Here is a 22,908-nt window from a genome sequence, read left to right as displayed (position 1 = left end):
ATCAAAGCATCAAGTGTTTGACAATTTCTTTTTCTTATGCTTTTCATTGTATGTAAATACTACTTCTTTCTGACTGTCCACTTGTTGGTATGATCATTCTCACTTCCTTCTTTTTTATTTTTTTGTATTCTACATGTTCGAAATAAATTTTGAAATGAAATGAATGAAAAAATGAAATGAAATCTACTGTAGACGTCTTTTCACCTTCAAATGATCAAACCCATGCTTACTGGGAAGCCTGCACTGGGATGAGCAGTTGCTCACCACATTGCCACACTGTAAATCTCCACATACACAAGGGAAAGTTCAAATATTGGTTTATTTTCTCAGCAACAATGTGCTACACATGTTCACAGCTACAAAACTGTCCAGTACAAACAGACACATTCAATGCAGAGGTTTTCCCAGCTGGCCCAGGGATTAACGCTGCTGTAACAGGAGTGTGTGTGTACGCTGCGTTATCACCATCACTGGACCTGTTTCAATGGTCTGTTAGTGTTGGTGGAGTGCAAGACAGAAAAGGCTGTATGATTGTTGAAGTCACCCTGGATAATAAACCCACTTAGGCTCAAGTTTACAGAAGGAAGGCGAGCTCGGTATGTGTGATGAGACGGAGCGTCGGCGGGTTAAGAGAAAAGCCCAACAGAAACGTGACCAGGTGCATGCCACCCGGCAAAAAAAAAAGCAGCTAAAACAGCAATCAAACTAAATTAAATTTGCCTTCAATTTTGTGCTTTGCACAGAACAATATACAGGATGTGTTGTTGTGTTTCCAGAGCTTCTCGTAGAGTATATATATACAGGTGTGTGTGAGCCACAGAGCCAGCAAGTGGGCTTACCCTGGATGTCACCTTATTAAACGGGTGTGTAAGCAGAAAATCCTTCCTCTCAGGGAAAACACATCGAAGGTACACAAACAAAGAAATGTGTGTGTGTTGGATTTATGAACTGTCCATGTGAACGGAGCTCTTTGAACAAACACAAGTGCACAAACACACACACACACACACACACACACACACACACACACACACACACACACACTCCCTCTCCCACTGACAACTACCAGACGGCACAGGGAGGATAAATGAGTACATTTGTGTCTTTACAATGTGACACTGGATGATGTGTGTGTCTGCCTGGCTGTGGTGTGAGGTGATGTGTGTATTGTGTGCGTAGATGTGCGTGCTAGAGACGAAGGCGTGTAGCTAGTCGGTGGCATGGTTTCTCCCTGTCAATATCCTCTCTCGTTGCTTCCAAGTCCTTCGTTATGCGCATCTGCGTCTTGTTAGTCTTTTCCTAAGACTCAAGGACTTGTATGGTGTGTTTATAATACCAGAATGTTTGCACGTGTTTTTGTGTACTGTCTGGTAGCCATATTGGAGATATCCATCCGTTGGTGTGTCCCCAAATTACTTTTGTTTTCTTGTTAGCAACTTTTATCAGGTTAACTAACTATGACTATGACGTTCAAACACTTCTGACTGGCACGGAATGAGTGGCGGGTGGTTGAATATTAAAGGAATAGTTTCACATTTTGGAAAATACGCTTATTTGCCAGAAATTAAGGCCTTCACGCTCCGGGGTCATTTTTTAAATTAATTTATTAATTCGCAGGTCCATATAATTATGTTTTTGTCATGAGTACTTTCACTCAGAACGCAAATATTACGCGGCGAAAAAGTGTCGTTTTTTTCACCGCAAATAAAGGCATCAACCAATCCCATTGTGTGGAGGGGTTGAGTTCAGTAGTCCGAACCAAGACGGCAAACTTTATTACTCCTTTCAACCTCGATAAAGGCAGTGCAGACTAGATCTACTCTTTCAGTTCTTTCCTTTCACAATAAAAGCCTTGAACATATAATATTCGTAGACGAGTATTTACAGGAAACTGACTCTGGCTTAGCTTAGCACAAGGAGTGTAAACAAGGGGAAACAGCTAGCCTGACAAGTGAGTGACGAAAATGATCCTACAGGCTAGCTGTTCCCCTCTGCTTCCAGTCTTTGTGCTAAGCTAAGCTAACTGTCTCCGGGCATCAATTTGGCATCAAATTCTTGGCAAGAAAGCGAATAAAATGCTAAACCACTTCTTTACTGTTAATCTTTTCTCTGCTAAAGTAATGCACGTCTCTCTGTTTTGATCCAGATGTTATTTTGGTATTTTTGCTGTGCAGTCAATTTTCCAGCAGACCATTTTAATATTAGTGGCAACTTTAATGAATTTGTGATTTGCAAGACAAAAGATGCCTCGGTTAAAACTCAGCAACATTTGGTGCAAAAGTGAGAATTGTTTTAGACATCTCTAGGTGTTTTAACCCATTTGTGCCCTCTACTGAAATTACATGTTTTGGTGGAAGTGTTCTCTGGGCTTGCCTGAGCACAAATCTGAAGAATATTTTCAAAATCGGTCAAACAGTTTGCCTGAAAAGTGAGTCATCATATTATATCCAGTCTTTGGGCACATGATGGAACTACTGTTTTTGCAATAGACATTATATTTTAGGAAAAAGCGGTAGTCCCGTGTGCCCAAAGACTAGAAGTTGAATATCAATGATATGTATACATACATATGCAGTGTAAAATAATAATTCTAATAGAAAACATTTAATAAACACAATGTTTTACCTTATTTTTCAAAAATCCTGAATTTGACTATTAATAAAAGTCAGATTTTTCATGTGATCTAAAAGTTGTATGTCAAAGTATGTCAAATTTCAAGACTTTAGACCAATCAGAACAAATAATCGTAAACTAAATATAATCTTTGGGCACAAATGGGTTAATAACATATTAGTATGGTACATATTGGTATATTTTTTAATGTGAAGCAGCTCCTACCAACGAGCTCAAACGTGGCTCGTAACCTTTGATCTGAGGACCACCCGGAACATGCCCTCCTGTGTTCTGTATTTGTGCGACTCGCCTGTTTGCGTGTGTGTCTGTCATCTTGTTCCCATGCTGTACTGTGTGTGTTGTGTTTGGTTGCTCAACTGATCCTTAAAATAAAAGTGAATGCAGCTTCACAGGGTGGACAAGAAAGACGAGATATTTAACATTCTTTACAAGAACAGAACAGAAAAAGAGAGATTGCGAGGGGAAAGTGAAAGAGAGAGAAGAGAGATCAACAACACAGACTGGTCGGGCTGCATACCACCCTCAGTCTCTCTCTCTCTCTCTCTCTCTCTCTCTCTCTCTCTCTCTCTCTCTCTTTCTCTCTCACTCTCTCTCTTCTTCTGCTGGGCTCATTCTTATTGGCCTTTTACAAGATTTCTGCCTCTTCCTCCTCCTGGTTTTCATTCCTCCTCTCCTTGCAGACTTCAAAAAGGCACTCTATGTTGCTCCTCACAGTCTTATTACTGCATCCAGAAGAAGCAAAAATGACTTTGCATAAAATCCACAGATCTAGTGTTGAACATAGTCCTCAGCAAAATCCAAGTGGTTTAAAGTCCAGTCAATGTAAAATACACATGAATTACTTTTAAAACCACCACAGTTCATTGTCTAAATCTCATATGTACAGCACTCTCATGGCACGCTTTTTAAAAAAAAAGTTTATTCCACATATTAGTTTGCTTTGGTTTGATCATTTGACTCTCTCCTGCTGATCCTTCCTCACATCTTTGATGCAGAGGGTTGAGTTTTTAGTGTGTGTACATTCTTCGGTCTTGAATCCAAATCCAAAGGGGTCCGACTGCTTCCCACAAAAAAGGCTGCTGCCGTGCGAGATATACTGAGATTCATGTGTTATTTTGGGAGCAGGGGGGGCTAATTTTTTTTTTTGGGGGGGGGGGGGGGGGAGGGGGAGGGGGAGGGGGCGATTTTTTTTTTATTGTGGTTTAATTCTCTTTTTGACATCCAAAAGGCAATTTTCCTTCCCCAAGAATCAGCAGAAAATCGATATCCTCACGTGATTGCACATGTGTCTTTGTATATCTTGATCTCGACGGTTAGGTTTATGCTTAACGGAGCGTAAGGAAGACAAATCCACTCTTTTCTTTTCCCTTTCACTCGAGCGAAGCCTCCAAACCCCAGTCCTTCCATCCTTCAGTGTATCCGTCCAAGCAAACATTGAGGATCCAAGATCCACAGCTCAGCCTAAATTATCCTTTTTTTTTCTCCAATCAACGGATATCCAAAAGGCCCCTAACTCATTGTTTTATCCATCTGTTCCTTTTTTCCTTCTTCCGTCCTTTTCCTCTCAGAGGTCCAGGCGGAAGGCGCCGAAGTAGCTGGAGGAATCGTCTGCGTTGACCATGGTAGGGGAAGAGACGGAGACGAAGAGCTCGTCGCCGGCCCTCAGCTCAAACAGCCCGCCCTGGTAGACGGAGTGGAGGGCGTACTCGGCGTCTGGAGCCCAGCACTTTGTTCCCACCCCCTTCAGAAGCTGCACACAAGGGAACATTAAGGTAAGGAAGGTGTTTTCCATCAGTCAACATGACTGAGTTATTTCAAGTGGGAGAGGGATGAAGTACCTGTATGGGGCTCGGGTAGGAGGTTTTCTTATAGACACACTGCACCAGCTGGTGGCTGACGCTGCGCTGGTCTCCGTCGCTGGCTGCTGGGGACGGATAACGGAAATACACCTGGAGGCAGGAGAGAGCAGAGGAGGGGGAGACGATCAAAGGAAGCATCATATTAGGAAAAACACTGAGAGGCTCTTTGGATCAATAATTAAACAATTATCTGATTCATTTAGTCGATGGAAAATTCAAAACATTGATTAACCCTTTAAACTCTGCCATAGAAATGGTCCGCCAGTGCAGTAAAGTATACCAATACTTTATTGGTATTTTTGCTTATTGTGATGTCATTTCCTTGAGTATCTTCAAATGCCTCATATCCCTAAATTCTGTACAACCTAAGCTAAAAGGTTATGTAAGTCGATATTCCCTGTGTTTTCCTGTGTTCTCTCTTTTCCCCTGTCTTTCTGTCTGTGTCTGTCTCTGTGTGTGTGTGTGTGTGTGTGTGTGTGTAGGTGTGGCGTGGGCACGGCTCCCTCAGCAGGCGCCTGGTCTCACTCTGCACTCTGCACCTGTCTACAATCAACCTAATCAACCCACAGTTCAAGAACACCAGTTTTCCTGCCAGTCGTCTCCAGGTTGTTCTACCTGCTATGTGTTATCCTCTCGGCCGCTCTCTACCAGTAGTTACTAGAGTGATTCTTGTGCTTTTTCCTTGTGCTTCCTGTGCTAACATTGTATTCTCCTGTGCTCCAGGGTTCCAGTGCCAGCCTCTCATCGAGCCTCAGCTCATTCCCCCAGCCAGTCCCCCCTGCTCATCAGCCTGCTTCTCCAGCGGCCCTCATCCCTTCACCTTTCATTACAATAAATCCACCTGACTTTCCACAAACACCCAGCTGTGTCTGTGTCTGTGTCTGCTTCTGGGTCCTAAACAACAGCCCTAACACAATAAACCATAATAATTGATAAAAGTATTGAAACTGTGTCATAAATACAAAAATTGTTACAAAAATATTACTGAATAAACACATAAAACATATTAATCTGGAAGATTTCTAAATGTAGAAACATGAACAAAATATTTCTTAACACTCCATAAGAACTATGCACATTTTTTTTGTTTTTGAGCAAAAGTGTTTTGATAGTTTTGTTGCATTCTGCACGTAAAGTAAAGTAACGTAACAACATCATTACGAGCGTTCAACAGAGAAGCCTTGCCTTTCTGCTGCAAAAACAATGAATGCTCTGCCTCTAGCTATTCTGTTTTTATTTTAGATTGTTATAACAGGATCATGTAAACAATGGTCTCCCGTGGCCCTTATGGGGCAGAGATTGTCAATGCAAATTGTACCACACGTAACGTAACGTGATGACGAAAGACAGAAGCCTCAGCTTTCTGCTGTAAAAACAATGAATGCTCTGCCTCTAGCTATTATGGTTTTTATTTTAGATCAATTTAAAAATCATCATGCAAACAACAATGTCCGGTGGCCTCACGTTTTTATTTACGAGGTTATAAAGATTTTCTCTATCTGATATTATTATAAACTAAATTAATTTACGTTTACAATATTAATAAGTTGACACCTTGAGCTCTGAGAACTTTCCTTGTGCATGTATCCTCATTTTCTGACAACTCTTAGACTAAAGATGAATTGATTAGCCTACAAAGCTAACTGATTAAGATGAGATAAAAAAATATACTGATTGATTGGGATTATTAATAATGTACCATGTGCCTGCATTCACGCTGGTGGGATAAAATGAATACATTTAAAATATATTTGAGCAATATTTCTCTCGTCAATCAAGTAGATGGCATTAATCAAAGTGCTGTGGGTCCACTTTACCCTTAGAAGCAGTCATGTCAAGGTGTAAATGCATCACCATAGCTACCATCACTTCAGCAGCCATGTAAAGAAACAACACTACAGTTATAGGCAACTCATTTCTATAATAAACAACATGATTTTCTGTTTGTTTTATGGTCAACATCCCTGTGTGGAAAGAGTTTGCACCCAATCTACATAAAAGAAACCAAACAAATCCTCTGAATGAAATAGCAGTGAGAGTACAGCATGATCACCTGTGAGTACAGGTAGTACCGCCCATCCTGAGGCACTCGCAGCTTCCCATTGGACAGGGTCATGTTGTGCAGGTGAGCTCCGAAGCTCTGATTGGCCCACGTGCGGACCACATGGCGACAGGACTGGTGGAGACCTGGCGTGGGGATCGGGTAGGGGGGGAACCCTGTAGGGGGCGAGGAGAAAAGAGAAGTAGGGATGAGGATGAGTATACGCCACTGGCTCATCTGAGTCAGCAAGTCTGGGGCATTCCTTCAACAAGCATCTTTTCCTGTGTGTGCACGCATCACTTCCAGTTTCCCTACTTTATGCCTTCAGCATTCATGTGCATGTTTGCATGCAGGGTCTGAAATGAACCTTTTTCCTCACCTGCCACTGCAGCAGGTCACTGAACATTTCTACCAGCCACTCTTGTTTTTCATCTGCCACTTCTGAAATCTAAGTAGAACGCTTGAAACTTGTAAACACTGAGTCAGCGGTACCAGACCGTAGAATTATAGAATATATCATGTAACCTTAATCCATGACTATATTTGGTAACGCTTCATTTTACAGGTCCGCAAATTTCATGGTAATTAGCTGATAATTAGCAAGTAACCTATTTAAAATTTCTTTGGAATTACTGCCAAACTACCCCTATATTTACTTCAACATTTATCAAAAATGACTTTATTTTAAACATTATTTAATAATTATATGCTAAAATAGCATCTAATAGTTAAAATAAGGCCCTTAGGCTTGAGAAGCGACTGCTCTTCATCGGAGCTGGAAAACCAAAACTAATAGAAAACACTTGTGATCAGACACAGATCTCACCGCAGACATGGAAATAAAGTAGATCAATTAACTTTGTTTTCTTTAATTACCAGCTATTGAGAAATAGTGGAATATAATTATTAAATAATGTTTATAATAAAGTAATTTTTAATAAATGTTGAGGTAAATATTAGGGTAATTTGGCAGTAATTCCAAAGAAATTTCAAATAGGTTACTTGCTGATTATCACCTAATTACCATGAATATATAATTTACCAAATATTTAATTTAAGCTTTAGAATTGCTTTTTAAAAATAATATTTCTTAACATAAGGAAAACCTGTCTGCCATGGTGGCAGGTGACCTGAAATGTTCCCCTGCCACAGCCAACATTTACCCTGTTATCTGGCAGGTGCTCATTTCATTCCCTGTTTGCATGGATTTCTTTTGTCTAAAACCTGCAGAGAAGTTGTGTGAATAGTGGGAACAGTTGTTGATGTTCCTGCTGCAGTGACCGCTTGTATCACAGATGCTCCTCGGCCATATGTGGCATTTGTGTGTGTTGTGTGTGTGTGGTAATGCTAACACACTATTGTTTCCTTCACATTCGTAGGATAATGTTTGTTACAAACGGTGTCAAAGGTCAACCCTCAAAGTATCTTGCTATACTTGTTATACTTCCTTATGAGAAATCAAGGCTCAATGTGTGAACCTCACCCTCTCTTCCTTCTTCCCTACACACACACACACACACACACACACACACACACACACACACACACAAACACACATATACACACCATCCTTGCCCTTTTGTCAGCTCAATGGAAATAACATCAGTCGGCCTTTGCCAGATTGTCAACACCCTGCAGCTCTCACGCCAGCCTCAGATGAAACGATAAAAAGGTCTGGAAACCACGCAGACGAAAAACACATTCCGACTTTTTAAAATTCCTCGTTTTACAACACACACATACGCTCCATTATCCTTATGTGACGCTGTCCTAATAAAGATCTGTTTTACGAGCCGTATACACGATACACCTCACTGGTTCTGCTGAAAGCAAGCTGGTGAAAGCGTTTCTTCGAAGAAATATCCTCTAGCAAGCAGGAAGTGGCATTTATTGGAAGAGGAATTTGTCAAACATAAGGAATCTGAATCCTTTAATGTTCAACTAAACACTTTCATATTTGAGATTAAGGTGGAATGTGCGCAGGATAAGTAACTCTAATGGATAAAACAACTGAATTTGATCCTTAATACAACAAGTACATATCCTTGTGTGGCCTATGCTCCTCAGCCTGCCCTTATATTAATGATAAAGGGATTTCCCCAATTAATTTAAGGTATATTTAAGCAGCCTGTTCCCTTAGGGACGATTAAAGGGATAGTTTGGGTGTTTTGAAGTGGGGTTGTATGGCGGTTGGGACGCCCCCCCAGCTTGGAGAAGCAGACAGGAGTACTGCTGTGGATGGGGGGGGGGCAGCTATATTTAGAATCGTCAGTTTACCTCGCTGTCAGACAGCCCTTTCTGACGGGGAACTGAAGTCATTGTATCCATCTATGCTCCTGTCAAGCCACCAGACTCCATTAAAAACACCTGTAATTTGACCACGTAGACCACGGGAGTTGCTGGTCTACCGCTGCCTCCATCGGTTAGTTTGTTTGTGTCATTGTGTGACTTTGGTGAATCCAAACTAACCAAAGTCACACAACTTTACCAACACTAACCGATCGAGGCAGCGGTAGACCAGCAACTCCCGTGGTCTACGTGGTCAAATTACTTGGTTTTTTTACTGGTTGATTGTCAATAGCAGAGATAGTGGCTTCAGTTCCCCGCCGGAAGGGGCTGTCTGATGTCGAGGTGAACTAGTGAAAAAACTATACACTTAAGCAGTACAATGCTTTGCTCCTGTGCTGGTACTCTTGTCTGCTTCTCTAAACTGGAGGCGTGCTGACCATCATCTACTGTAGGTAATACACTGACTCTGGAGAAGTACCTCATACAACCCCACTGAGAAACACCTGAACTATCCCTTTAAAGAGATATAACTCAGTGAGTTCAGGGTTTATGTTAAAGGTTATGTTAAACCTTCTCACTCGTGTGATTTGTCAGGGCTCCTCTGCCTTCCAGATGTCGGCATCATTTAAACACACATACGTAGGCAAGTTTAGCGTCTTTGTTCTTACTGTTTTGATTTATGGTTTTATTGCTTAGCGCACAATAAAAAAGCTGTATTCCAGCGATCATAAACCTAACCTAATAAACCTCTAACCTTGACATTATAACAACACGCAGACAATCAAATCATAGTTCTATTTCTTTTCTATTCTTGACCCAAAGTAATAATCACACCCGAACTGTGACGGACATAAAACATGCCTCACCTTGAGAGCTGGTGTCTCTGAGGGTCAAGTGGGCAGATGGCCTCTGGGCCACCGAGGTCACGAACTTTGACCCCGAGTCATTGAAAGAGCGAGGCATGGTTCTCGCCTCTGAGGGGGAGAGGACATGAAAGTGTCAGAAACAACGCTTGTTGCATTATTGTGTGTGTGTGAGAGAGAGAGAGAGAGAGAAAGAGAGAGAGAGAGAGAGAGAGAGAGAAAGAGAGAGAGAGAGAGAGACTCACCTATGAAGGTTTGTTTGGAGATGATGTTCTCTGTCACCTGAGAGAAAGAGAGGAAACATGCAATTCAACAAACACATGTGAAAGAACACCACTCAGTAACTGTAGTCAATATGGAAGTATTTTAAAGTCCCTTGTGTAGTTTTTTTCAGTGTAAATGTGCCGCATCTTCCTCCTCCTCATCCTCCTCTCCCTCCTCTTTCCATCATCACATTAATTAACTACAAACGTTCCCTCTTTTCTCCTCTCCGTCCTCTCTCTGTTTCACTTCCATCGTACATCACACATTTCATCCCTCGCTCTGTTTCATCTTCCCCAGATGTAGAGACAGCCAGGAAATATAGATGTACACACACACACACACACACACAGATGCATTATCTCACTGACACACTCAATATTTCTCCTCTCACACACTCGCATGTTTCTTTGCCGACTTGTTTTTGTCTTTCTCACTTTGTAAATCAAGCTTCAGTCTCCCCCTTTTAATATATTTCCAGTTCTACGTCTTTTCTTCTTTTATGACATCCGCTCTCTCTTTTCTCATCCTTCCATTTCCAGGGTTTAACATTTGTCACTTCATCACCCTTTCACTCACACACTTACAGTCTCTACATGTCAACCTTCCTCCGTCTCATCTCCTCCTTTTCTAACTTCTTTTTCCTGCAATTTCTTTTCTATTTCTCTATACGCGTTGACCTTTTCAAGCAGAAGGTCACAGGTTTAATCACCTGTTTCTAGTCATGTGGCCTGTCTAAAGTCCCTGAAGCAAGGTGCTGGAACCCCCCTGTGGTATAAATATCCCTCATTAATTTGCCGAAATGCCACAAAATCCTGAATATGATGAATTCCACCAGTGTTTTTAATGGCCGTCCAGCTCTGACCGTGCTGTTATTCTTGGCCTGTTTCTCCTGAGTCGTACCCTCAACCCGGCGTGCAAATTGGACGCGATCGCTCTGGGGTTTGGCGTGTGTGTTTGTCTGCGTGAATGCGAGCACCCCCCCTCTCTGGTGTATACCCTATATACTCTAAGGGGGAACCCGATCCAGTAAAGTACAGAGCGTGGAGCGGGCCGCGCTCGCTCGTCTCGCTAGGCATGTTGTGCCTGTCTCTGCCTCACGTTCCTCAAATCCTGAAAGCAGAAAATTACCCACACGCACACACACACTTAGAGAAAGAGAGGAAATTGCCAACAGATTTTCAAACCCTGCATGTGGCTGTAGTTGAACAAGAAAAGTATAAAAAAAAAAGATGTGTGGGCTGCTTTTTCAGATGTTTAGACCCACTGTGAGCTTTCAGGCCTCTGTCCGGGTGACTCCAGAACAGCATGTTTTTAATATACAAGTTCATGTCCGCTGTCTTTAATGCTTAAACACTCACATGGGAAACTATTGGCTTACAAGTGAAATCGGCTGTGGAGGCTTCATGTATAATTTATGTTCCACACAGCAGTGGAAGCTCTCTCTATGGCATCCTGAGAGACGTCTGACCAGCTGAGGTATAATCCATTTACAGTGTTTGTTGGCATCTGGTTTGTATTTAGTACAGTTAGATATTAATACATTTAGAATAAAAGGTGTAAAATGTGCTTGAAATGAATCACACTGAATTAGAGAAAATGATTGTGACAATGTTGAGGAATTATTTCCTGGAGGAGACTTCCATGGAGATGTGAAAAACCTCAAATATGCACAATGACATTCAGATAAAACAGAAAGTCTGGCTGCGCTTAATTATGTCTTCATTGATAAATTGTTGCTGTTCTTCACGCTGATCAAGAACAAATGGCTGCAAACGGCCTCTTCTGAAGGGTCCTGATATCCAAAACACAATTTATGGCCTAAAAACACGCCTGTTAGAAGATTAAAACATCTTCATTAAAACATCTTGTCAGCAGCAGTGTTTCCATCAGGTGTACAAACAGTGGACGCTCGGCTCTACGGGTGGTTTCAGTGGGATACATTTGTCAACCTGATGGTGCTTTTTAACGTCTTGCCTTGTTTGCATGATCCCAGCTTGAAGTCATTATTCTGCCCTCTAAATCAAAGGTCAATTACGGCTAACAGCATGGGATGATCCCAGATAATGAGGGCTTTGGCTTGTAACTTGTTGGGGCTGTGTGTTAATGTCAACAGCATGCATTGAATGAAGCGAGTGTTAAGTTTGTGGGCTACTTTTTGTATTTATATTTAGTCTTAATCCTGTGTCACGTGTCCTTGTTAGTTTTTTTTTTAGTCAAGTTTTAGTTGACTAAAAGTCTGGGCATTGTAGTCAAAGTAAACCGTAACTATTTTAGTATAGTTTAAGTCAATGAAAACGGATTTAGTTATCAGATTATATTGAACATTTCAGTCAGTCTCTATCCAAAATATCACCTTTTTTCTTTCTCTTAAGCCCTGCTGTTGTCATCATTGTTAACTTAAAGGGGACATATCGTGCTCATCTTCAGGTTCATACTTGTATTTTGTGTTTCTACTAGAACATGTGTACATGCTTAATGTTCAAACAACACATTATTTTCCTCATATTGTCTGTCTGAATATACCTATATTCACCCTCTGTCATGGCAACAGAATTGCGTTGCCAGGCAACAGTTGGGTCCATGTTTACTTCCTGTCAGCTGATGTCATTCACATACACTGAAACCAGGAAATAAACTGGGACACATTTAGAATGTTTACATTTAAAACTGTGAAATGGTCTAAATATTGTAGATTTGTGACATCACAAATGTACAGAAATCCTGACGGCTTGTTTCAAACGCACAGTTTCTGAATACGGGCTGTGTGTATTTCTCCGTATATTGAGCGTTTTGATACTTTCACAGTATTTATATATCACTTAAACCTGCTTTATAATATAAAAGACATGAAAATCTCACTTTTTACAATATGGGACCTTTAAGTTAGTTACAGTCCTCCTGACTGTGCTCATTGCGTGTTGGTCTTGATATGGCGCGGGAAGCACAGGAAACAAAATTTCTGTATTGAAAACAAAAAGAAATCTATAATATTCTGTCTGTCTCGAAAATAAAGAGAGATTTTGGTAAAGTGTAACTTTTTTTAAACTGCATTTTAGTCTTTCTTCATAGAATAATTGTAGAAGACATAACAAAGTCCAAGTGAATACAAGACAAGTTCCACCACAGCTCTACGAGGAACTTTCATTTTGGGTTGATTTTGGAGGTCCTTGTTGACAAAAGCGGTAGTGTTTCCAAGCACCAGAGTCCCTTTAGAAAACATCTCATTTTACTGCGGCAGGGTCTGACAGTCTGACCCCTCAGTCCTGGTTCTGGTTCTCCCGTGCCTCCCTTCCCTCCAACGGACCTGGTAATACGGTCTGGGCCTCCAGCAGCGTAGGCTGCAGGACAATTGTTTTGTGTGATTTCGCGGGGAATCGAAACCGATGACGGGTATTAAGAATAACTATATAGAAACAGCCAATGATTGCTGATAGTCTTGTTTACTTACGTACGTCATATAGAGACATCAGCATTAAATTGGCCCTGTTTCATTAGCAGTTAAAAGTTCCTCACAGTAACTTTTAAGTGCGTCTGTAGTCTGAAATCTGGAGAGAGTTACCGTGTGTCGGAGGTCGAGACAGTTATGAGTCGAGCACCACTTAAATAGCTCCCAGCAAATGAGCTGGAGTGAATGAACGCTGCATAGATAACATGCCAACATGTTTTTTTAAGACTTTCTTTACCTTTTATGTTTCATCTTTCTTAGAAGATGTCTTCAAAATTAGGTTTTCTCATGTTACATGTTTGGATGTCTTCTTAAATCTAAGTTTTTTCTTTTTCTTCATCAAATTCAATTTTATAATTTAAACAAAAAAATTATCAAACTGCTGACGGCCATGTTTGTTCAACTGGAGAGTTTTTGTGAAGCCACGTTGTTATTATTTCTCTCTTGGCTGGCAGTGAGCAGTATTCAGTGTAGTAAATCTGTCTTCTTTAGTCTGCCGTGGCCTCTGGGACAGCCCAGATGGCCCACAACGGGCTCCCTGGGCATATATTCTGTCAAGTGAGCCAGATATCTCACTCCAAAGGTTGTATTAGAACCAGCACTGTCAGGGAAATACATATTATTAGCACACTTCTAGTTCAACTTCTTGTTTAAGGATGTCTCTTAAATTCTACTCGTTAAAGAGGGATCAAAGAGGCTGTAAAGGTCACAAGCAGGACCGCATGGCATGCATGCCTGTGGGGCACCGAGATGACCTCTGCTAACCTTACTGAGGTGCTACTGCAGCTTTATTTCACCCTGAAATGTGTGTGTTTCTTTAACACTTCGGACACTCCATACCAAACTATCCAGAAGCATCATAGTTTTGCAGCCCAGTCGCCAGGAAATAATGTTGGCACTGTACGATTCTGTAAACCACGGATACGTTGAATGTGGATGTTTTTGCATTCAGAGCAAGTGACGTAGTATATCGAGCGATCGTTATTGAAAGTAATAACGAGTATAACAAGCGAGAAAGTCCACTACGGGAGGGTGGGAGCAGTGGTGGACGGGTCAAACAAATATTGGACTTTCTCATGACGAGTGGTCAAGCCAGCCGTCACTCACATCTTCGTGGTCAAATCGGCTGACGCTCCAACTGTAGCGTCAAGGTGACCATGGATGTATAAAGACAACGGAGCTGTCGGCGAGTGTTAAAAAAGTTGTAAATAAATCGTAATATTGAATGTCAATACTTAAAAATCACAAGACATATCGAATCGGCACCCAAATATCGTGATAGTATCGAATCCGGACGTAAGAAAGTCCAATAAGGGCGGTTGTTGTATATTTACGCTAGGTACGTTGTTATGCTAGTTACGTTGTTACGCTAGTAACGTTGTTATGCTAGTTACATTGTTACGGTTGTTACGGTTGTTACGGTTGTTACGCTAGTTAGGTTGTTACGCTAGTTACGTTGTTACGGTTGTTGTGTTGTTACGCTAGTTAAGTTGTTACGGTTGTTACGGTTGTTAAGTTGTTACGGTTATTACGCTAGTTAGGTTGTTACGCTAGTTAGGTTGTTATGCTAGTTATGTTGCTACGGTTGTTACGGTTGTTATGTTGTTACGGTTGTTACGCTAGTTAGGTTGTTACGCTAGTAACGTTGTTACAGTTGTTACGCTAGTTAGGTTGTTGCGCTAGTTACGTTGTTACGGTTGTTACGTTATTATTTTAACACAAGCAATGATCTTTTTTCTAACCTTAATCAAGTAGTTTTGTTGCTTCAACCTAACCAGTCGTTTCACAACGTTAACCACGTGTTATTGTGCATTTCTGCGATCGTGATACGAGGCTGATATAAAACGTATTTTTATGAAACGTGTTTTTGTTTTCAGAAACGTCGACATTCAACGTATCCTGTGGTTCACAGAAACGTACAATGCCAACATTTTTTCTGGCGACTGGGTTGAGATTCGATGTGACAAGCTTTCCTGTCCTGGCTGCAGTTTGATGGACGCCCTGTCTCCTTTTTGGACATCATTATTGTTGCCTTCATAAATGGACGAGGACGATTTAAAACACAACAATAAAAACCGTACCCTCAACCCTCTAACCATAAACAACAGTCAGATTTTACAGTGAAATGCTTTGTGATTAACTCTTTTTAAAGCAATAAATACTGTCCATCTGACCCAGCCAGAGGGTTAATCCCAGTGTGCTCCATGTGGAGGAAAGGCTTCTGATGCTGGGGGCTCTCTGCCACCAGGAAGTAAGTCATATTTATGTGTTTTTCAGCTTTGTCCTTAACGAGTGTTTTAGCGTCTGTCACATGGTGGTTTTATTATAGAAGACTGCACTCCTGCCCTCGTTAAGTGGGCTGCTTTTGTTTCCAGTATATCAGCCTGAAGTCTCTGATGTGGCAAGCCTCAAAGTTTCAGTTCACTGCCAGCGTGACCTTATGAGTGTGCATGTAGGTTAAACCGCCACCAGGGCACTGTCAGTGTGTGTTTCTATGGGCTTATGGCAGTCTGTAACACCACAAGTCTTAAAACCCTTTCCAGCTGCAATAACACCAACAACAATAAACCCTGAACTCTCCTCTTTACCCTGTTCAGAGCAACACCAGACAGAGAGACTGAAACAGTCTGATTTCATCACCTCACACTTTGTCTGGCCAAAAGCTAGAAAAAGAAGACGTACAGTACAGTTTCTCTTATTTATTACAAGGGGGAAGAGAGAGTACAGTACGACGAGATGGTGTGAATAATTATCCACTTCTCCATGCCTCCACTCCAAAATACAGATGTCACAGCAGGTGTTTTACCTTTTAAAGCTGCACTCCAGAAGCTCCCAAGTAAGGAGACTTAAAAGGGACAAATTTATAAAAGTTGAAAGCAGTAGAGGCTGGCTCCAAAACGCTAGATCACACAACTCCCACAATGCAACTCAATAGTGTCTTTCCTCTATGCTTGGTACTGCAAATGGTTTAATCCTTGAATAATTGAAATCAAAGGATCATACATCAGCCATCAACCATCCATTGATGGATCAAGATAAACAACTTATCCTCATACAACGGTTCGTATGATATCTTACAAAAAGTTATTCCTCAATTTTCCTACAAATATCCAGCAACATGTGTCAATTTCTGCATGTAACATACATACAGTCTTTTGAAATAATCCTCCGACTTCCTAGGAAACGACTTAGTTAGGTTTAGGCTAAAAAACGTTACTTATGTACGGAAGTTATGTGAATCACATGGGATACTAACACTGGTCTCCTGGTCAAAAGTCTGGTGTTTTTTGACCCACCCATCCACCCCGACCTCCACCCTATGCAGCGTTTGTCGCTCTTTATACTTCCTGGTTCACGATTACGTGGATTACATACAAATTGATTTTGTTGGATATATACCAATTAGAGTTTATTACTTTTCGTAGGAATAGCTACAAACGTTGTATGAGGACAGCCGTAGATAAAATGTTCTTATTAGTTTTCCTTTGTGTCCCAGTTCGACGTTCAAAATATCTAACAGAAGAGTTTTGACTGCACATGTTGCGGATGTGGCAGTCCCAGCATGCAGAGTATACGTGAGACTGCAGCGCCAAAAATCTGAAGTTGGTGGGAAAAAAAAGAGAGAGCGAAAGATGACGGCCAATTATGGGAAACAAGAGAAGAAGAGGCTGAGGATAAAAAAAGTAGGGGGAAACACAGAGGAGAGTCAGAGTGGACAAGTATGGAAAAAAAAGAGAACAGGAGGAGGACTGAAAGAGAGGATTGAGAGAGGAAAAGAGGGACAAGTATGCACATGAAGGAGCGTTTCTTCTGCAGATTAGCAGTAGCTGCAACCCAATACTTTAATATGCTGCTCGACCCCGACAGGCATGGACTGGCAGTGTGTGTGTGTGTGTGTGTGTGTGTGTGTGTGTGTGTGTGTGTGTGTGTGTGCGCGTGTGTGTGTGTGTAGTTCTTTGAGCTACAAACTTATCAACACTAATCTGGTCTACTCATTCCTCACTGTGTGTCTGTGTGTGTTGTCCAGATTTGGTGTGCATGCAAATGGGATTTTTGAGAAGTGTAGAGCAGAGAAACCACAGCGGCCAATCGACTAGCTGTGTACCGAAGATGGAGGCGACATACCTCCTGGCTAATGTTGCTCCTCAGAACTGGGTCCATGATTAATAAGTAACTCAGACTTTGTTTAAAACCAGATCGGTGTGTAGATTTGGAGAAGAAGGAATGCACTATTAGCTGTGCAGTTCTTCCTGGTCAGTCCTCGTCAAAAGGGAACAGCTCTGTGAGAGAATAAGAGGGAAACTGGCAACAGCTCCAGCGCTAACACCACAAATTAAAACGGGGTGTTCTGAAGGGCTCCTTGCATGTTTGGCTTAATTTAAACCAAACACCTCTGAGTCAACAATCCGTCTTGTTTTTCTTTTTCATAATCTCTTTCCCTTTCTAAAATCTGGCTCTAGAGAGAGACATTCACGATTTCACGTCAGCAACCGTAGTTCGGGAGAAGTTTCAGTTGGTTGCAATCTGCAATCCTCACCACTAGATGCCGTCAAATCCTACACACCTCTCCTTTAAAGGTCCCATATCGTGCTCATTTTCAGGTTGATACTTGTATTTTGTGTTTCTACTAGAACATGTTTACATGCTGTAATGTTAAAAAAAACGTTATTTTCCTCATACTGTCTGCCTGAATATACCTGTATTCACCCTGTGTCTGAAACGCTCCGTTTTAGTGCATTTCGAGGGTCTTTTGGCACAGAGAAGTACTCGTATCGGTACTCAGTATCGGCGAGTACCCAAATGTAAGTACTTGTATTCGGTCTGAAAAAAAGTGGTATCGATGCATCCCTATTAAAAAATTAGTATTATCACCATAAATGCTTGAACTGTGGAAAACCTTGACGTTTTCTATGAAACTCTATAATGCAGAAGAATAGATTAGAATAGATAGAATAGATTTGTAGCACCAGTGTGTCAGGGTGACCAACTCTGAAAAGCCCAGTTTAATCTAATTGCCCAACATATAAAATGCAAGATGTATTTCATAGTTCTTAGGCATATGGATCCTACCAGTCACTGTGATTTACTCACTCTGCTCATTAGCGGTTTATAGTTGAGAATCTTGAGGTTTTATAGCAGGTAACGCACCAGTGGCCGACCCGATCCCAGTCACTGATAACCGACCTGTTTGCTGTGGGAGTTTCCTGCCAGACGAATGTTGTGTACAGCGAAGGAAGCAGTTGGCTTCACACAGAAAGAACAGATTGATATCACCCTTTATTGCTTTAGTTAAGATGAGACTTTGAGTTATTAGCTTGGCTCTCTTCCTCTCGCTCTTTTATCGATTTCACCATACAGGATAAAACACAACAAACAGGGCGAGCCGGTTCTCACATTCACCTTCCTATATGTGTTTGTTTGGGTTTCTCTCTGTATTGTTCTCTCTGGTTCCTCTGCAGGAAGACTGTAAAACTAGAGGCTAGGAAGCACTTTCTACATAGCTGACTATTGCATTCATTCTCTCTCTTCCTCCTCCCTCCCTGTGTCTCTTTATGTCTCTCTGTCTCTCTGTCTGTCACCCTTCATCTCTTTCACAACATGCTTTTTACTCCTAAGGACACAAACAGCATGAAACTAGGCCATGGGGGGGGGTTGTTTTACAGCCTCAGTCTTCTGTTCCTTGGACTCTCAGTGTTTTAAGTTTCGTTTCACATGAGCAAATACTAATAACAATACAAATACCTGTATGGGTACGTCATAATAACGTCAAAGGAGTCTATAGGCATGTAATGCCTTTATGTCAGTGATGTTCTCTGGTACAATGCAAACACAGAGGGGGAGCTATTACAGTTTTTTTGGGGGAATATTACTGTTTTTTTCTGTTCCTACTTCTATGTTCCCAGTCAAATTCTGATGTAGTAATAATCAAAGATATTAATTGAAAAAGGATATGTTGGATATGGATAGTTGCATCAAATTAGCACTACAACATTTGGGTTAAATTGCTCTAATAAGTTCTGCAGGTTGATAATCCTGCAAAGAAGTATGTGATGTAATTGAGATATGAGATATGATTTCGATGTCATATGGCATAAAAACAAGCTAGTATTCGTGCATGTGTGCATGTAAACACAATCATTGGCCTCCGTGATATCCTCATTATCTCCCATCTCGATCTCTTTAATTGTTTCGGGGAAGGACTTTGACCGTGTCGGTTGCTGCTGACGCACCACAAGACAGACAGCCGTTACGGGAATGATGTGTGAAACCTTTTTATAGGCCTACCTGTAAAGTGCAGGGATAACGTACTCCTCCTGCACATGAAACAGTACAGAAGCTTTGCATCACAGATCACCTTGTAAATATGTCGACATGAGGGGCATCAGCACAGGTTCACAGGAGACCTGGCTTTGTGCAAAGTAAATATGGGCCTACTGTAAGAGCTAGTTTATTTAGTTAGTTGTGTATGTTACCGCAGGTGACATACAGTTTAGATTCATGTATATGGATTATGCAAAAGTAATGCTAATATTTAGGTATACATATATTTTTTTATTATTTAGCTAAGATGTAGAGAAGTCTGCATCAAATCAAAACAAGCGTTTGACCAGGCATAATATGATGACTGTGTCAGTTTTTTGTTGGCTGTTTACATCAGAAAACATGTGATTCAACGAGCCATTCAGATCTGGCTCCCCTTCCTATGTCACATGCATGCTCATTAGAATATATCACCCACAGCTTGAGATCTACCTTTACAAAGGTGCACCATATTTTTCTCTCAAGCCAATCAGAGCAGACTGGGCTTTTCTTAAAGGTCCCATATCATGCTCATTTTCAGGTTCATACTTGTATTTTGTGTTTCTACTAGAACATGTTTACATACTGTAATGTTAAAAAAAACTTTATTCTCCTCATACTGTCAGCCTGAATATGCCTGTATTCACCCTCTGTCTGAAACGCTTCGTTTTAGTGCATTTCAATGGAATTGCAACATAATTGCGTTGCTAGGCAACAGTTTGGGTCTATGTTTACTTCCTGTCAGCTGATGTCATTAACATACACTGCAACCAGGAATAAACTGGTACACATTTAGAATGTTTATGTTTAAAACCGTGTAATGGTTTAAATATTGTATATTTGTAACATCACAAATGGACAGAAATCCTAACGGCTTGTTTCAAACACACAATTTCTGAATATGGGCTGTGTGTATTTCTCCGTATATTGAGCGTTTTGATACTTTCACAAAGCACTTAAACCTGCTTCATAATATAAAAGACATGAAAATCTTACTTTTTACAATATGGGACCTTTTAAAGAGACAGGCGCTAAAACGGAGCGTTTCAGAGAGTGAATACAGGTATATTCAGACAGACAGGATGAGAAAAATACTATGTTTTTTGAACATTAAAGGATGTAAACATGTTCTAGTAGAAACCCAAAATACAAGTATGAACCTGAAAATGAGCACAATATGGGACCTTTAATGGCATGCAATACACAAGAAAACATAAAGTTGGTAATGGAGCAGTCTGAGATGTAACATTTGGTACTCCCAGCCTCATGAGTACACTTAGTTCACAGGAAAGTTGAATCTAATAAGAGCACAAGTTAAAACTACGGAGCCTTGTGGCCTTTGGTAAAATAGTCCATTAGTACTTTTACAAGCATCAACACATGTCAGCTCTCCAGAACAGAAGACATTTTATTATAGTCACGTCAGGTGTGTGTGTGTGTGTGTGTGTGTGTGGACAGGCATCCAGTGAGGCAGTGTTACATGATGTGGCCGGTGTGTGTTGCACATGATGGTTAGGTTTAGTTGTTCTATTTCCCCCCTCACATAAAAATACTACTTTTGGATTACAGTTTTTGCACATCTTGATGTGATTTACAGTTACAGTTGGACTCTGGCAAATGAACAAGATAAAAGTGTTTCACAACGACAAAAAAACACTGATTTACTTGCAAAGTAGATCTCATGAACTTGTCTTAACTCTCTGTTTTATCCAATGACTCGTCTCATCTGCTGCATCTGGCAGGTCGAAACAAACGCTACGATTCAGTTTGGCCCGGAATCCCCTGTCTCTGTGGTTCATATTAAATCATCTCTAAAGACCACAGCTTCTTTTGAATACATTGTATAAAAAGAAAAAGAAAGTGCAGCCCTGAAGAAATACATTATATATAAAACACATCTTTCTAAAGCAAGATGGCAAGCCTCAAACGCGTATTGTTTAGACTGTCAAAACGGAGCCATTTATCAGACGCACAGCGTGGTCTCAGCCTTTCTGCTTACAGGGCGATGATTTCATAGGAGTTCATAGTGTTTATTCTTTTATCTCACAGCCGTGTTTATGCCAACTTCCCCATTTTATTTTCCATGCTGACAGCAGAACTGTGGTCCAGGAAGTCGGTGCACATCTAATGGCTATAAATACAAAAAGAGATAAAAAGCTGAGCCACGGAGACAGTGTGGCCAAGAGATGATATTAGACATGAACACAACAATCTAAGGATTCACAGAAGCGTCCTACGTCCGGGGGGTGCACTGTAGGGACTTTTTCCCCACAAGAGAATTCAATAAAACCCTCGTCAACAAAAACATCCTTGATTGTGGTAATGGAACCATGACTTCATCAGACGCAACTAAAATGTCACATTTTCAAGGTTGCAGAAACAAGCCTTGTTTTAGACAATGTTGGGTCTGTTTATCCCAACAGACCCACTGTTGAGTTTCTCACTGAAGCCAAGCCAAATGTACCAGTAGAACAATATTTAGTCTGTAAATACCTCATGTGCAAATATGCTGATGCTGGCGACATGTGTTTTACATCCTTATAAGGGTTTATCAGAGCGCTGCTGCTTGTTTTAACCTAATTTCAACTCTTATGCTATGACTAGTGGGCAACCTCCAGGTCTGAGAAGTTAAGCCAATGCTGAGGTGCCTTAAACCTGCATTCTTTCTAATTACCAGCATGATGTTCATTTAGTAAATGATGGTCCCATTTAGAGTCAGATAGACCATAAAGCAGGGGATGCTTTAGGGCGGGGCTACCTTGTGATTGACAGGTCGCTACCACGACGTTGTCCATGTTTTCGTCTTAGAACTTTAACCCTTCCACAGTGTCTTTTCAGTTCACGAAAGTTAATTGTAACCTTTTTTTGTAACATTTTTGGTCGCATTTGGTTGTATTTAGCTCCACCCTCTCGTGTCACTTCTGGTTGCAAATAACAAAGGTGGCGATGGCCAAAAACCAAGATAGCAATGGGCAAAAACCAAGATTGCCATGGCCAAAAACCAAAATGGCGATGGCCAAAAACCAAGATGGCGACGGCCAAAAACCAAGAAGAAGACGGACAGAAACCAAGATGGCAACGGCCAAAAACCAAGATGGTGACGGCCACAAACCAAGATGGTGATGGGCAAAACCCAAGATGGCGGCGGCCAAAAACAAAGATGGCGAAAACCAAAAACCAAGATGGAGACGGCCAAAAACCAAGATGACGACG

General features: G+C 41.2%; 1 protein-coding gene across 4 annotated transcripts in view; it reads right to left on the bottom strand.

Annotated features, from left to right (window-relative positions):
* Positions 1 to 301: 301 nt before the first annotated feature.
* Positions 302 to 22,908, bottom strand: part of tnfsf10l (TNF superfamily member 10, like) — an 86,789-nt gene continuing 64,182 nt past the window's right edge. The window contains exons 3-9 of one of the 4 annotated variants that reach the window (XR_012592550.1): positions 9,932 to 9,968; positions 9,690 to 9,797; positions 6,547 to 6,710; positions 4,473 to 4,583; positions 3,221 to 4,384; positions 2,415 to 3,179; positions 302 to 1,939 (exon numbers count right to left, since the gene is read on the bottom strand). Coding sequence is in view for 1 of the 4 variants with exons in the window: in XM_074624545.1 (XP_074480646.1) it covers positions 4,199 to 4,384; positions 4,473 to 4,583; positions 6,547 to 6,710; positions 9,690 to 9,797; positions 9,932 to 9,968 (606 nt within the window). In the remaining 3 variants the exon portion in view is untranslated. Of the gene's footprint in view, positions 4,385 to 4,472; positions 4,584 to 6,546; positions 6,711 to 9,689; positions 9,798 to 9,931; positions 9,969 to 22,908 lie in introns of all 4 variants that reach the window. The other 3 variants (XR_012592549.1, XR_012592548.1, XM_074624545.1) reach the window with 3 other exon arrangements.

The sequence above is a fragment of the Sebastes fasciatus genome, chromosome 22, assembly GCF_043250625.1.
Source record: "Sebastes fasciatus isolate fSebFas1 chromosome 22, fSebFas1.pri, whole genome shotgun sequence".
In the NCBI taxonomy this organism is placed as follows: Eukaryota; Metazoa; Chordata; class Actinopteri; order Perciformes; family Sebastidae; genus Sebastes; species Sebastes fasciatus.
Note: the sequence above shows the minus strand (reverse complement) of the source record. Positions and strands in the feature narration are given on the sequence as shown.